Source organism: Arvicola amphibius, chromosome 3 (assembly GCF_903992535.2).
Source record: "Arvicola amphibius chromosome 3, mArvAmp1.2, whole genome shotgun sequence".
Classification (NCBI taxonomy): Eukaryota; Metazoa; Chordata; class Mammalia; order Rodentia; family Cricetidae; genus Arvicola; species Arvicola amphibius.
In genome coordinates this window covers 112,531,718-112,547,527 of record NC_052049.1, presented here as the reverse complement: position 1 = coordinate 112,547,527, position 15,810 = coordinate 112,531,718, and the positions used below count along the sequence as shown (strand labels likewise).

At 49.6% G+C, this 15,810-nt stretch overlaps 1 protein-coding gene across 1 annotated transcript; it reads left to right on the top strand.

The window, feature by feature from the left end:
• Positions 1-1,980: 1,980 nt before the first annotated feature.
• Cxcr5 (C-X-C motif chemokine receptor 5) lies at positions 1,981-15,098 on the top strand. The gene is made up of 2 exons (XM_038324150.1): positions 1,981-2,078; positions 13,586-15,098. The coding sequence occupies exons 1-2, from the start codon at positions 2,019-2,021 to the stop codon at positions 14,651-14,653; spliced, it is 1,128 nt and encodes a 375-aa protein (XP_038180078.1). The 5' UTR covers positions 1,981-2,018; the 3' UTR covers positions 14,654-15,098.
• Positions 15,099-15,810: the final 712 nt, after the last annotated feature.

The window sequence follows — 15,810 nt, the reverse complement described above, 5'->3', positions numbered from 1 at the left end:
AGATGAACAATGTTTAGTCATTTCCAGGTCCAGGAGGCACTGAGACAGTGTCCCAGAAGGATACTGGACTAGAAGTGCCAGCCAAGAGCTCCAGCCCCTTGTCCTGGCCATCTTCCTCCTCAAGAGAAGGTTTTGGGGCCAGCAAGATGGCTCAGCAGGTAAAGACACTTGTCGCCAAGTCTGACCACCTGAGTTTGATTCCCCAGGTCCCACACCGGGGAAAGAGAGAACCAACCCTCACAAGCTGTCCTCTGGCCTCCTCGGGTGCTTGCTCGCTCTCTCCCACATACGCATGCACAAGAACACACGCACACGTGTCCACATACAACACACACACACTAAAATAAATAAAAATGCAATAATTTTTTAAAGAGCAGTTTCTGCTGGTAGGGAACGAGAGGGGAGAGATTGAGACAGTCCAAACAGAGCCTTGAGGAAGATGTTTTTTATGTTGCGGACAGGGTGGGAACTATAACCAAGGTGTGCAGGCTGGAAAAGGGGAGACTGGGCTCCGGAGATGGTGAAGAAGAAAACCCTGGTCAGGATAGGATTCCCTTGAAAGGTGATTTCCCTGGGGGCGGGGGCAAGGTGATGGCAACAGCAGAGTAGAGAAACAGCCTGGGCTTGGAAGAAACAGGACTGGGCTTGGAAGGGGAGGATGGTTACAAAGTTGGGGCGAAGCAAAACAAAACACACACAGACATACCCACACAAAGCCAAAACAAAACACGCCAGTACACCATATGTAGGCGTCTTCGGGTCCAGTCCTACACTATTGTGGACCAAGTCAGGAAATGACACCGCTGTGGAAGAAAACCCACCAGGATGAGACCTGGAGGGGAAATGGATCAATGTCTGCCACAGGTCTTCATGAAAGAAGTGACACTCCGGGTGACACGACAGAGCAGGAGGAAGAGCAGGTGCTGCTGTGAGTCTGTAAAACAGCTGTCTTGGGGAGCAGAGGATAGTAAATATTGAGTCAGGACCCTTGGATGCAAGGTGGCTGCCATGGATGTGTTATAGGATCCTGGATAAGTCTCTCTCTCTCTCTCTCTCTCTCTCTCTCTCTCTCTCTCTCTCTCTCTCTCTCTCTCTCTCTCTCTCTCTCTCTCTCTCTCTCTCTCTCTCTGGGCTACAGGGACCTCTTATGTAAAATTGGAGGGAGGGGTAGTCTAGGTGACGACCCATGTCCTTTCTAGCCAGACTGTCTACAAGTTTATTTGTGGGCGGAACATCGTTATTTCTGAGTCAGAACATGGCTCCGTAGCTGTGTTTATGTTGTGTTTTCATTTGGTAATTTCATTTCTTGGTCTTCTAGTATTATTTTAGGGTTGTTCCCCTTGAAAACTTCTAGCTTATCTCTTCCAAACTTGAGCTGAAAAGGTAAGGGGAGGGAGTACTCCTTCCTGGCTGGGCCAATGGATGGCAGTAACAGGTTGATCAGTGCCTTGGTTTGCCTAGGACTGAGGGGTTTCCCAGGACAGGGGACTTCCTTTTGGTTCTGGGCAAACTGGTATGGTCGGTCACCCCCATGACGAGAAAAGTGAAGACCTAGAGGTGGCTAGAAACACTCTTTTCTTGTCCCTTTCTATAAGGAGTTTCCCAAGTCTGTGTGCCTCCCTCATAGAGAGCCAGTGAGCAGAGTGAAAGGCTGCCCTTCACCTCAGACCCCTGGCCCACTTCAGACCACAGCTGCCAGGAAAGATGCTGAAAAGCTTTGACTAGTGCTGATGCTGTGGGGGAGTTTCCCTTTTTCTTTAAAGAAAGAAAAAAGAAAGGAAAAACACACATACACACATACACACACGCACACACACAAAACAGAAAAGACCCAGTGGAAAAAAAAAATGATGAGTTGAGAGGCAAGTGACAAGCCCTCCACGGCCCCAGGAGACAGCACACAGCTCATTTGTTTAAATTTGCAGCTGACGCCTGCCACCTCTCCATAGGCACCAGCACAGAGCTTCTCAGCATCAGACAGTGTGGTGTGAGCAGTCTGGTGACGCAGGACTGCAGCTATGAACTACCCACTAACCCTGGACATGGACCTCCTCACCTATAACAACCTGGAGGACCTGGTGAGTAGACAGGAGGCGCCCTGCTGTCCAGGTCCTGCTGGGAATTTTATATATTCTGTGTCAAGGGAGAGGGCACAGCTTGGGAGTCCCTCCGCGAGGATTGTGGGACACAGGCCAATGCACAGGTGCCTGTGCTTTTAGACTTTTATCGTCCACTATCTGGTGCCATTAATAGATACCAGAGGGAGAGGGCAGGCAGAGAATGAGGTTCCGCATCCCCTGCTGTGTGACTAGAGACACAACTCTCCCTCTTGGTTCTTCAATAGAGAGTCCTGTCTTTGTCTCTTTGGGTTAGAATGGCAAAGCATTTCAGAAGTTCTCTCCTCTCTCTCTCTCTCTCTCTCTCTGTCTCTCTCTCTCTCTCTCTCTCTCTCTCTCTCTCTGTCTCTCTCTCTCTGTCTCTCTCTCTCTATCTCTCTCTCTTTCTCTCTCTCTCTTTCCCTCTCTCTTTATCTTTCAAGACAGGGTTTCTCTGTGTATCCCTGGCTGTCCTGGAACTCATTCTGTAGACCAGATTAGCCTTGAATTTACAGAGATCCTCCTGCACAAGTGCTGGGTTTAAAGGCGTGAGCCCACACCTAGCTGGAAGCTTTCTTTTTCTTTCTTTCTTTTTTTGTGTTTTTGTTTTTTGGGGAGGGGGTCTTTTTTTTTTTGGTTTTTCGAGACAGGGTTTCTCTGTGGCTTTGGAGCCTGTCCTGGAACTAACTCTTGTAGACCAGGCTGGCCTCTAACTCACAGAGATACGCCTGCCTCTGCCTCCCAAGTGCTGGGATTAAAGGTATGTGCCACCACCGCCTGGCTGGAAGCTTTCTTAATGTCAGTATGCCAACACTGCTAGCCAATCAGTCAATGTGTAGTTGTTCACTGGGAGAATGCTCAGTTGGTAGAGTGTGTGCAAGCGTGTGTGAAACTGGGTTTCATCCCCAGCACACACACACTAAGTAGGGTGGTACATGCCTATAATCCTAGCATGAGAAAGACGGAGGCAGGAGGATCAGAAGTTCAAGATCATCCTCAGCTACATAACGAGTTTGCAGCTAGCCTAGAACACATGAGACCTTGTCTCAAATATATATATGATTGTTATCTTGCTATATGGTTTTTGTTGTCAAGGTACAACTTTCTGTATTGGATAGAGAGGTTTGAGAACCTAATCTTTGCCCTCAAATAGTTTATGGTCTAAGCAAGAGGGAGCAACGAATCCCTGGCTAGAAGCTTTTAGACAAAAGTATAGATGAAGTGTGTGAACAGATGGTAGCCAGAAAGAGGATCCCAGTGGCCGGAGTCATGCAGCAGGGGATATTAAGCTGTATTCCTCCTAAAAGTGTCTTGAAGCATGCTGCAGCCTCCAAGAAAGAGCTGTTGTCTCTGCAGATCAGGTGTTCTTGGAAGAGTTCTTTAGGTAGGCGTTTAAAAAAAAGTGATGCCCAGCCCTACTCTCTGGCACCCACCCAAGTGTCTCCAGGGAAACACAGTGGTTCACTTGACTTGGGTGCCACGGTGCTACCAAAGGATGTTGTAGGGAACAGCTCAAGCAAAAAGTCCCAGGGCTCTGGGATGTGGGCAGCAGCGGACTTGGAAACTTCATTGTGGTCTTATTCTCTTAGAGCTGCTTCTGGGCTAGACCATGAACGCTCCAGGCTCTGGGTCCTATCAGATCTCCTACCCTGAGCATACCTTGAGGTGCTCCCCCAACTCTCTCAGCTCCAGCTTCTGGGGTCTGCTTTATCACTTACCCACTGTGCCCCCGGGCTTGCTGGGGGATGCTCCTTTTACTCAAGCCTCAGACTGAGATGTGCCTACGGCCTCCACAGTCCAGCCCTGGCTCAGATCTATCCGTGTGTTTGTTCAGGACCTGCTGTAGTTTGCAGGTCCAATGCAAAAGCAAAATATAAGGCCACTTGTTGAAAAAGAACAAAAAATGCCAGAGGTGAGCATGGTAGCCCACAGCTGTAATCCCAGCACTCAAAAGATTCAGGCAAGAAGATTGTGAATTTGAGTCCAGGTGGCTACATAGAGAGACTCTGTTTCTTTTCTTTTTTTTTTTTTTTTTTTTTCCTGAGACAGGGTTTCCCTGTAGTTTCTAGAGTCTGTCCTCTGTCCAGGAACTAGCTCTTGTAGACCAGGCTGGCCTCGAACTCAGAGATCCGCCTGCCTCTGCCTCCCGAGTGCTGGGATTAAAGGCGTGCGCCACCACCGCCTGGCTAGAGAGACTCTGTTTCAAACAAGGAACAAACCGAAAAAATTCAAGATGACAATAGAAAGCATTAAACCAATCCTGAGGTCCTTCGAAGTGCGAAATCCCCTTGACTGCCCAAGTGGCACCCCCATGATGCCAGCTGAGTCCAGTCAGGATCTAGGCCAGACTCCAGGTCAGATTTTAAAGCTGAAATGTTCGACAAGGCAGCATGCTCCCACCCCCGCCCTCATCCCTTCCACTGGCTGTCCCTGATTTGGTCAGTTGGTATCTTCTGCCCACAGCATCAAGCTGACCATCGGCCCTGACCCAGTTGGATGCCTTTGTAACCACCTGGAGACCTGGCCATCCCTGGCTTCTGAGAAACCTCAAGAGTTTCCCCTAACTGCACACCGCACCTCACTATGTGACCTACTAGAGACAGGTGGTGGCAGGGGGCAGAGGGACAGCAGAGGGTGTTTATGACATGCAGCAAACCTACATTCCGAGGAGAGAAGTCTAGTAACTTCTCCATGACACATACCAAAGCAAAGGCCCACAGCTGTGTGCCTGGACATCAGCTAGGATCTAAATAGGGTCTAGCTGGGAATCCTAAGACAGTCCTGGCCCTGGATCCCTTCAATCAGGCACACCCTGCCTTCACCTGCCTCCCGTGTGCTCTCCTCAGGTGTAGCTGACACTCTGGAACACAGATCCTCCTCTTTGGCCCCGCCCACCTTCTGAAAGGTCATAACTAGCCTTGGCACACTGCCCACTCTGCCACGGTGCAGGTGTCCTGGATGGCAGCACAGAGGCAGAAAAGTCTTGTATTAGTGGCTTCTCAATAAAATTGTGGGTTTCTCTTTTACTCAGTTTGTCTCTTATACTGAATTGGAAACCAAGGCCTCATGCATCCCTGGCTCTCCCAAAGAGCATTTATTTTCTGCCTTGTGGTAGGAAGTTGAGGTCTTGCCATTTTTCTGGGGAGTCTGCAGAGTTCCTCCCACTGATTTTATTTCCTGCTCCCCACTCCTTGCCTTTGACCCAAATGATTGCTGGCCTACTTTCCCAGATCTCTAGGTTCTACACTCCAACACTGGGTTTTGAAACAGGGATCTTGACAAGTCAAGCCACACCCATCCCTTTGACCTATTTACATTTTTTACATTTGTTTATTTATAGTGTGTGTGCATATATGTGCTGTGTGTGCACATGCACTTATGGGATTTAGTTCTTTCTTCCCAGTGTGTCTATCCCAAGGATTGAACTCCGGTGTTCAGGCTTGCTGGCAGGGGCCTTTACCCACTGAGCTGTCTCGCCAGCCTCTCTTTTTTATTATTTTTAATTAATTTAGTTAATGAATTAATTTTGAGAAAGGATCTCTTTGTAGTCTGGCCTGTCCAGGAACTTGTTATGTAGACCAGGCTGGCCTTGAACTCACAGAGATCTGTCTGCCTCTGCCTCCCAAGAGATTAACGGTATACTCCACTATGCCCTGCCCACTTTTTATATTAATGAATTTATTGTTGTTGTTGTTGTTAGTGTGTATTGTATGAGGACATGTGTTTGACATGATTTCGGTGTGGAGGTCAGAGGAGATTATTTGAGAATTCCTTCTCTCCTTTCACCTTGGATTCTGGGGGTCAAACTCAGGTCATCAGGCTTGTATAACAAGGTCCTTTACCCCCTGAGACATCGCACAAGCCCCCTTTGTCCTCTTGAATTCAATGATCACCTTTGACCTCGTGAACACCTGCTAGCTTAAGGCGGGCCATTAGTCCTTATGAGTGCAAGATCTGAACAAAACTTCTAAATGTCTAAGACCCAGGAAGGAGGACCCTGGTGCCCAGAGTAGATATGATAGGAAGTCACCTTATTATCCAGGGGTCTCCATGGACCTGGAGGAGAGTCAGCCTAGGAGAACCATCGTGGGCTGTTTCGTTTCACACCTCCAAACAGAGGTCTTTGGCTGGGCATGTCTGGAACCAGGGCCTTGGTTGGGCATCCACACAGGCTAGTGATGATGTAAATCTCCAGCCCTCAGGAGGTGGGGCCGCCACAGCACAGGTCCTAGTTCCAGTGTTTCGTTTCCCTGACCCTACCTCATGGACGATCACTATGAGCCATATACTCGATGTGCCCAGAGCATCACAGGTCACAGTCTGTCCACACGCCAACTGTCTCATTTCACCACGGGAATGAAAAAGAGGAACCAAAACTTGCTCAGGCTGTTTCTGGGCTTTACCTGAGGGAAGGGGAGGGAGGGTCCCCTCATTCTGACCACGTGAAAAGTCCCACAGAAGCCCCGGTAGAGGAAGCCTCAACTGGGGAGGGGAGGTTGGAGGGATCAGAAATGAGGGGAAACCTGAGGCCAGTCTGGGAGGGATTGCATTAGGAGGAATCTATCTAGGTTCTGTCGGTCACTCGGATCGCAGAGACTGTGTTAGGAACAGCTCTGGAATAGATTTCATTAGGTTCTGTCTCTCAGATCTCAGAGACTGCGTTAGGAACACATGCCCTCCCAAGGGACAGTTGGCCTGGTCCCATTCCTTTGACTGATATATAAAGAGCCACCACGTATTTAGAATACAGAGTCAGAGCACAAGAATGAGTTTTCTCTTGAGAATGAAACACAAAATACTTCAAATCAACACTATCCTGGAAAGGCCAGCAAAATGGCTCAGTGAGTAAAGTGTTTGTTTCCAAGCCTGAGGACCTGGGTCCAATCCTGTGTCTCACATGGTGAAAAGAGAGAACCAGCTCCCCAGGATGGTCTCTGCTCTCCTTACATCTGCATGCACACAAATAAATATAATAAAATTTATTTTTTTAAACATTTAAAGCAAGTGCTAACTCAGGAGGTGGTTTTAAGAGGTTCCTGAGGGATGCAGGGGCATGTGCCTTGACTGAACTGTCTTCACAGTACAGGCAGACGCTGGCTCACGAGGTGAACTCACCTGATGGTAGGGGTTGCTTAGTAATCTCCCCCAGAGCCGAGCATGATGGCAGTAATCCAAGAACTCAAGAGACTGAGGCAGGAGGATCCTATGTCCAAGGTTAGCTTGAGTTCAAGGCTAGCCTGGGCTATACATGACATCCTGTCTCAGAAAACTAAAAACTGGGGCTGGAGAGACTCGGCTCAGCAGTTAAGAGCACTTGCTGTTCTTCCAAGTTTACTTTCCAACACCCATATTCAGTCGGATGCCTTCTTCTAGCCTCTGAGAACACACACCCGTATGGCAGATGGACCCGTGTATCCTACACACACACACACACACACACACACACACTCACAAATACACAATCTCTCACACACACCCATATCCAGTCTGATGCCTTCTTCTAGCCCCTGAGAACATGCACCCATGCATGGCAGATGCACACATGTACACGACGCACACACACAATCATCTGTTACACACACAACAAATCAGCAAGCGGAAAGGCCGAGAGGGGCAGCAAATGGAGACACAGTTCAGGGGTAAAGCACTCGTCTAGCTTGGGAAATGCCCTAGGTTCATCCCTGGAACTGCAAAGAAAAAAACTGGCAAAACTCAGCTTGTGGGTGTGGATGGAGCTCAAGGGCAGCGCAGTGCAGGCCTTGGAGGGCCAGAGCTGGGCCTGAGAGGAGTCCTGGGCAGGAAGGTCTGCTGGCTCCTCAGGGCTGGGAACTGGGGTAGCCTGGGGCGTTCACCAGCTGCAGAGAAGGCTAGAGAAGGTGGCGACTGACAACCAGAGCATTAGTGAGCGGCAGAAGCGGGTATGTGGTCCAGCCTCTTTCCTAAGGCAGGAATATTCCCCTTGCGCTTGAACTCAAAGATATCCCATTGCAGGACAGTCATGCCTACAAAGCTGTCTCTCCATTGGCTGGACTGTTCATTTCTCCTGGTCTACACTTGAGTCCTACCTGTCCTCTCAACCCAGGGGCCTTCCCAGTCCTTGAAGACAGTTCAAGGACTCCAGGCTTCTCTTTCGGGTGTCCCACCTTCCTAGCACCGGAAATGCCTTTCCAGGCCAGAGTTTTCCAAACAGAAGTAACCAACCTGGCGAAGGCTTCCCTCCCCTCCTCTAGAGGACAAGGACAGCCTTCTTCCAGCCTTTTCACTGGTGACCTGTCTGTCAGCCAACAAACTCCCAAGTCTTTGTCTTTATTCCCATGATCCATTCCATTGCCCAAGACAGGTGTGTGTGTGTGTGTGTGTGTGTGTGTGTGTGTGTGTGTTGACGAGGTTGGTTTCAAACTCATGGGTTTAAATGATCCTTCTGATTCATCCTCCTAACTAACAGAGGCTGCAGGTTAAACCCCAGTCCAGGCCTCTGACTTGTAATAATGCCACCTGGTGAACTTGAGCCCCTGGTCTCTGCTTATTGGAGGACTCTGCATTGTTAAAAGTGTTCCACAGTCGGCTGGGCGGTGGTGGCACACGCCTTTTTGGGAGGCAGGCAGATCTCTGTGAGTTCGAGGCCAGACTGGTCTCAAGAGCTAGTTCCAGGACAGGCTCCAAAACTACAGAGAAACCCTGTCTCAAAAAAAAAATGTTCCCAGTCATACCCCATCCAAAACAGGTTTGGGTGCTAGGAAAATCCAGTGTGAAACCTTGAGGAATGTCCCGCTACCTGCTCTCAGAGAAATCCTGTCAGTAAACCCTAGCACAGCGGTTCTCAACCTTCCTGATGCTACGACCCTTTAATACAATCCCTCATGTTGTGGTGACCCCAACCATAAAATTATTTTCATTGCTACCTCATCACTGGAATTTCGCTATTGTTAAGAGTTGTAATGTAAATATCTGATATGCAGGATATCTAAGATGCGACCCCTACGTAAAGGGCTGTTCCATTTCCCAAGGGGTCTTGACCCACAGGTTGAAAACGGCTGCCCTAGCAGAACTGCCTGCTAGACCGCACAAAGCAGCAAAGCAGCGTCCCGACTTAGAGAAAATACAGGTAGCTTAGAGGCTTTGCTTGTGCAGGGAAGGACCCACAACTTGTGTAGGAGAAAGAGGACCATCTGTGGATCCCATCATGGGTGAAGCACTTGGCATCTCTTGACCTCTTCTGCCTGCCCCATCCCTAACACCAGGCATCCTCCAGTTCCAGCACGTTTTCTGATGGGGCATGCATCCCCATAGCTTGTAAGCTGTTTGTGCTCTGTTGGGTGCTTGCCTATGAAGCATGGCCGTGTGGTCCCTCTGGGCACGTGTTTGTATAGTGTGCGTGCTGCCATCACAGTGGGGATACACATGAGGGTTTCTGCTGCTTCTATAGCAAAGAATGAGTGAGCCACTCATCCCACCGCTGACCCTGTGTTCTCCCTGAGCGTTAACCAGGCAGCTCCCTTTGACAGTGTGTGTCCCACTGTGTTGTGGATATCTCATTCTCCATCTTTCCACCAGGCCAGAGGCAACCTAACCTTATGGTTTCTCACCATGATCTGGAGGAGAGGAGCCTCCGCTGTGCGTGGTAGGAAGCGGCTTTAACACTCTTGAGCTCCAAATCATCTGTTTGACGCCTCCCTTTGATATGTACCAAACCAGCTTCCTCCCATTTTCTCCTCCTCTGAAGACTCTGCCAAAACAATACCTCTTGGCAGGGAGGAAGAGGTAGACACTCACCCCCTAAACCTGCCCCCGTGGAAATGTCCCACTGATTGAACTTTGAATGAACAATGAGTTGATCAGCCTAGATGCATCGTAAGGTAAAAACTTGAGCAGTCATCATAAAGGGCTACTTGGCCAGGCCAGCTAGACTCACACGCTTCCCTGGAGAGGGGAGTGGCCAGCTTCAGCAGCTGCCAGGGTGAGTGGCATCCAGATGCCCCCCTGTCCCAGGCCTTCATCACAGCTCTGCCATCTGTCTTCACAAGGACCGCTCACCCCACAGTGTCCCCTCCACCTCCTATAGCAGAGTCAGAGTCAAAAAGTTGTTTTCAACTTTTCTGTTCCACTGTTCTATTGGAAACAACTCCCTATAGGGACAGAGAACCTAAGTTAGGCCCCAGAGGCAGGATTTACAGAAAGATGCAAAGGAGAAGTGAGTCCCTGCTGAGCCCTAGACAGCCAGGAATTCCCAGCAGAAGGGACTAGGAAGGATGGAGGATGGTGGGGTTGACTTGGACCCTGAAGGAAGGCCAGGGGTTTAGAGAGGCAGACTTGAACAAGGAAGAACTTGGTAAAGGTGTCAGGAAGCCATCTGGGTTGTTGCGGGCAGGCAGCTGGTAGAATGCATGCCTTAGGCGTAGGGTACCTGATACAGTAGGTAATGTTTGACACATCAAAGGAGCAGACATTTTGGAAACTTTCATTTTTATTTTTTCAGGGCTAAGGCTCCAAATCAGGGCTCTGTATATGCTAGGTAAGCACCCTACCTGATGAGATACACCCTCAGCCCCTTTTAGAGGAACATAAGGCCTTCTCTCTGGGGCATCCAGACCCCATTTCACAGGGCCACTATTTCCTAATGAATGTAGGGCTGTTTACCTCATACACCGGCTCTGGTTTTGTCTGTGGGAGGCAAGTGCTCTACTCCAGAAACGGACAGCCTTGTTTGTTTGTTTGTTTGTTATAGGGACCCAAGCAGCACAGGCTAGCCTGGAACTCCTGTATGTGGAAGCAACCTTGATTTCCTGATCCTCTGTCCCGACTCCCCAATGCATATGCCTCCATGCCTAGCCAAGCTCTGTGGTTGGTTTGTTTGATTGTTTAGACCATGGAGTCAAAAGTGAAGCTCTCTAGTTTAAAGGCAAGGAGAGGAGCTGGGAACCCTAGCCCAGGCACTTCTGTGCGGTGCATACCACCCCAGACCTTTGTGCTGTATGGACGCCCTGTCATTGGTTCTGAAATTGAGCCATGTGTGTTCAAAGTCTTTCCCTAAGAGAACAGACACGCCGTAAACTTAATTTTATTCCCAGTACATGCTGCATTCTGTTGTGTGAAGCTTGACTCGACCCATCTTTCTGCTGACGGACATTATCACAAAAATGGCTTTTTATAAATGACTTTATTATTGAATATGAAATTAGAAAAACAAGACAAAGACAAAAAGACAACTTTTTGTTGTTGTTTTGTTTTGTTTTTGAGACAGGGTTTCTCTGTGTAACAGCCTTAATTGTCCTGGAACTAGCTCTTGTAGACCAGCCTGGCCTCGAACTCACAGAGGTCCACCTGCCGCCTCCACCCGGCAAGACAAATATTTCTTACATGTGATGGGGACCCACTAAAGACTCTAAACTGGACACTCAGACTAAGGATCTGTGTAGTTTTTTGCTTGTTTTCGAGACAGAGTCTGGATATATTGGTAAAAGAACTCAAATCCTGGCCTTACACTGTCCTCCCACCTCAGACTTCTGCGTAGTACCTGGTTGGGATTTGTGTACGAGAAAGCGCTCTCTGTCCACTGGGGAGAAAGTGGATAAGGATAGAAAAGACCCAGAGGGGCGGTGGTGATGGATACCTTTAATCCCACCACTGGGGAGGCAGAAGCAGGCAGATCTCTATGAGTCTGAGGCCAGCCTGATCTACAGAGTGAGTTCCAGGACAGGCTCCAAAGCTACAGAAAAACCTTGTGTCCCCCCCCCCCAAAAAAAAAACAAAAAAAAATTTTAAATTTTGTTTTGTGTATATGGGTATTTTGCCTGCATGTATATATATGTAGCATGAGTGTGCCTGGTGCCCATAGAGGTCAGAAGAGAGCATTGGCTCCCCTGACACGAGTTATAGATGGTGTGAATCACCATGCTGGTGCTGGGAACTGATCGCCAGTCCTCTGCAAGAGCAGCCAGTGCTCCTAACCACACAGCCATCTCTGCAGCCCTCCAGGTCCTTTTCTTGTTTGGTAATATTTTTTTTTTAAAAAAAAAGGATTCATAAAGAGATCAGATGAGGGTGGTGCTGAGGTAATGGCAGGAGAAGGAGACACTGAAGAGGGTGGTAGGTAGCATCACCATTGTACCACGTGTCCCCGTTCCTTCTTAAAGAACCACCTGCTCCAGGGACCAAAAGACCAAGATGAGGAATAGGTTTACCCATGGAAGTGAGTGTGTGACCTACAACTAGGGTGCCTGGGTGGCAAGAAAGCTCTGAGGTAACGGGTGAAGCCATCACTGCTTGCAGGAGACCCACTCTCCTGAAAGAGGGTCAGCAGAGCATGAATTCCCCCCCCCCAGCCTAGGGGACAGACCACCCACTGTGTCTGGCCTCCCTGGGGCCCATCGCTTCATCACTGTCTTTTGAACCCATTGTTGGGTGGGTGTAATTGGTTTCGCAATAGGCAGGGAGGAGGTCGAAGAGGGGAAGGCAGGAAGAACAGAGAGGGGAGGTGAGGAACAGCAGGTGCAGAGCAGCTGTGAGTGAAAGGAATAAAAACAGGCTCTCTGTCTTCCTCTGTGGTTAGCAGGCAAACAACCTGAGACCTGGGCTGATGGAAGGCAGCGACAGAGGGGACAGAGGGCGGGGAGGATGTGGAGGTAGCAAGTGCCAGAGATGTAACAGGCACGCCCTCTTCTTTTCCACTCAGAACAAGCTCCCTTCCTTCCCTGGTCTCCCTGTCTGTGACTCTTTTTTTTTTTTTTTTTTTTTTTTTGCCTCTGCTGGGTTCCTGCACCTAGGGAGTTTGCTCTCTGGTTGGGAAGTAACTGGAAACTCGGTCTCTGCCCTGCCCCCAGCAGTCTTTACAGGCACGCTTAGGTAGTGTTGCTCAGTGGCAGAGGTAGTGGCTCTGGAGACAGGCAAATGTGCCTTCAATCAAGCCTCCTCTTGAGCGAGAGGCATCTGTAAAATAGGAGTAAGATTACAAAAAAGAGAAAGAGAAAGATTATACCTCAAGCACTCAGCAGTCAGAGGCAGAAGAACCACCCAAATCTGAGGCCAGTCTGGTCTACACAGTAAATTCCACATATATCCCTAGGGATAAATAGGGAAATCCTGTCTAAGAATAAAAATGGAAGGGAGGTCCCAGCACTCAGGAGGCAGAGGCAGGCGGATCTCTGAGTTCGAGGCCAGCCTGGTCTACAAGAGCTAGTTCCAGGACAGGCTCTAGAAACTACAGGGAAACCCTGTCTCGAAAAAAAAAAAAGAAAGAAAGAAAAGAAAAAAGGAAAAAAAATGGAAGGGAGGGAGGGAGGGAGAGAAGGAGGAAGGAAGGAAGGAAGGAAGGAAGGAAGGAAGGAAGGAAAAGATGGAGGAGAGATTTGTTCAAGGATACACTAAGGTGAAATGGAATAGTGCAGACAAGAAGCAGTTATCCTAGGACAGGAAACATCCCAGAGAGTTTCCTCTCAGAGAGAAAAGATAGGGCTATCGTTTCTTATTTTCCTTTCTCTTTGTCCTTGCAGTACAAGGAATGGGCCATCTACAATAGCAGCACAGAGATCCCCTTACAGGAAGGTCACTTCTGTCCCACAGTGGAGGGACCCCTACTGACCTCCTTCAAGGCAATATTCATGCCTGTGGCCTACAGCCTCATCTTCCTCCTGGGGATGATGGGAAACATCCTGGTGCTCGTGATCCTGGAGCGGCACCGGCATACTCGAAGCTCGACCGAGACCTTCCTGTTCCACCTGGCCGTAGCTGACCTTCTCCTGGTCTTTATCCTGCCTTTTGCAGTGGCTGAGGGCTCTGTGGGCTGGGTCCTAGGGACCGTGCTCTGCAAAGTTGTGATTGCGCTGCACAAAATCAATTTCTACTGCAGCAGCCTGCTACTGGCCTGCATAGCCGTAGACCGTTACCTGGCCATCGTCCACGCTGTCCACGCCTACCGCCGCCGCCGCCTCTTCTCCATCCACATCACCTGCGCCACCATTTGGCTGGCCGGCTTCCTGTTTGCCTTGCCAGAAGTCCTCTTTGCCAAGGTAGGCCAACCTCATAACAATGACTCCCTGCCACAGTGCACCTTCTCTCAAGAGAACGAAGCTGAAACCAAAGCCTGGTTCACCTCCCGTTTCCTCTACCACATTGGGGGCTTCCTGCTACCAATGCTGGTGATGGGCTGGTGTTACGTGGGGGTGATACACAGACTCTGTCAGGCCCAGCGGCGCCCTCAGCGGCAGAAAGCAGTCAGGGTGGCCATCTTAGTGACAAGTATTTTCTTTCTTTGCTGGTCACCCTACCACGTTGTCATTTTCCTAGACACACTGGAGAGACTGAAGGCTGTGGACAGCAGCTGCGAACTGAGTGGCTATCTCTCTGTGGCCATCACCGTGTGTGAATTCCTGGGCCTGGCCCACTGCTGTCTCAATCCCATGCTCTACACCTTCGCTGGTGTCAAGTTCCGCAGTGACTTGTCTCGGCTTCTGACGAAGTTGGGCTGTGCTGGCCCAGCCTCCCTCTGCCAAGTTTTCCCCAGCTGGCGCAAGAGCAGTCTCTCTGAGTCAGAGAACGCCACCTCTCTCACCACCTTCTAGATGCCAGAACTTCCACAACCCCCTTTCTGTTTCTGTTTGCCTTGGTAGCCTGGAGTGATGCTAGAAACCCTTTAAACAAAACCCGGCGTTTTAAGAGCTTGTTTGGGCCATGTCCCCAGATGGGACAGCTAGAGAACTCTCTCTAGAATGTCCCTAAGCTCTTTTGCCAGTACTCAGGCTAACCGAGAGCCCTGGGAGGCAAAAGCAGCCCAAAGGCAGAGCAAGGGCTCTCTAGACTGCCAGCAGCACCTTGGGTAAGAGCACTCCACGTACCTTTCTTCCTAACCAGCCGAATGTGAGAATCAGCTTTACTTCTCCCCAGCCATAGGGAAAACCACTCAGCCGGCGGCACCTACAGTCTCCCTCTGGTCATGGACCCCAGGATCTCCTCCCACAATGCACTCCATCATCTAAAAGGTTGCTGCATGCCACAGCTCCCCACCACTTCTGTTCCACCAAGGAATAGCCAGCTGGCAGCAGAGTATGCCCTTACCGTGCCTGTCTCCAAAACACAAGCTTTGTGCCAGCCCTTCAACCCTGCTGTTCTCTTGAGCAAACAGGAAGCTGAGACTGTTCTACTTTAGGCAGCTGTCTAGCTCCAACCAAACCAGCATTGGGTCGGCCCCCATGTTACTGGATCTTGGACTACAGACCAAGGACAGACTCCAGAAGGCCCCAGAGACTAACCAGTGTCCTAAGAAGAGTAGAGGACAAGCCAGCAGGCAAGCAGTCCAGTGGAGAAATAGAAAGACACTTTGGCTCCAGGCTCCAAAGAGGAGCAAGTAAAACTGAAACCCAGCTGTCTTCTCTGCCAGAAACCAAAGCTTCCCGACTGGCAGGGAGGTAAGACCCAGGGCCCTAGTGGCTTCTGGGCACTGATGGGGAAGGAGGCCAACTTCTCTCTCCTGCTGTAATCCTCAGGACCCGTGGAAAGTAAAATAGCAAAGGGGTTCTAGCCTCAGAAGAGGGGGCATTTAGCTAAGAAAATGAAGACTGACCGGGCCTGGGGGCACACACCTTTAATTCCAACACTCAGAAGGCAGAGGCAGGCAGATCTCTGTGAGTTTGAAGTCTACAAAGTGAGTTCCAAGACAGTCAGGGCTGTTATACAGACAAACCCTGTCTCAAAAAACAAAAATAGATAGATAAATGAATAA

Excerpts from the sequence above, each read along its gene's own strand:
- Cxcr5 (XM_038324150.1), top strand. The coding sequence starts at position 2,019 with ATGAACTACCCACTAACCCTGGACATGGACCTCCTCACCTATAACAAC. Across the intron at positions 2,079-13,585 it reads ATAACAACCTGGAGGACCTG|TACAAGGAATGGGCCATCTA; the intron begins GTGAGTAGACAG and ends TTGTCCTTGCAG.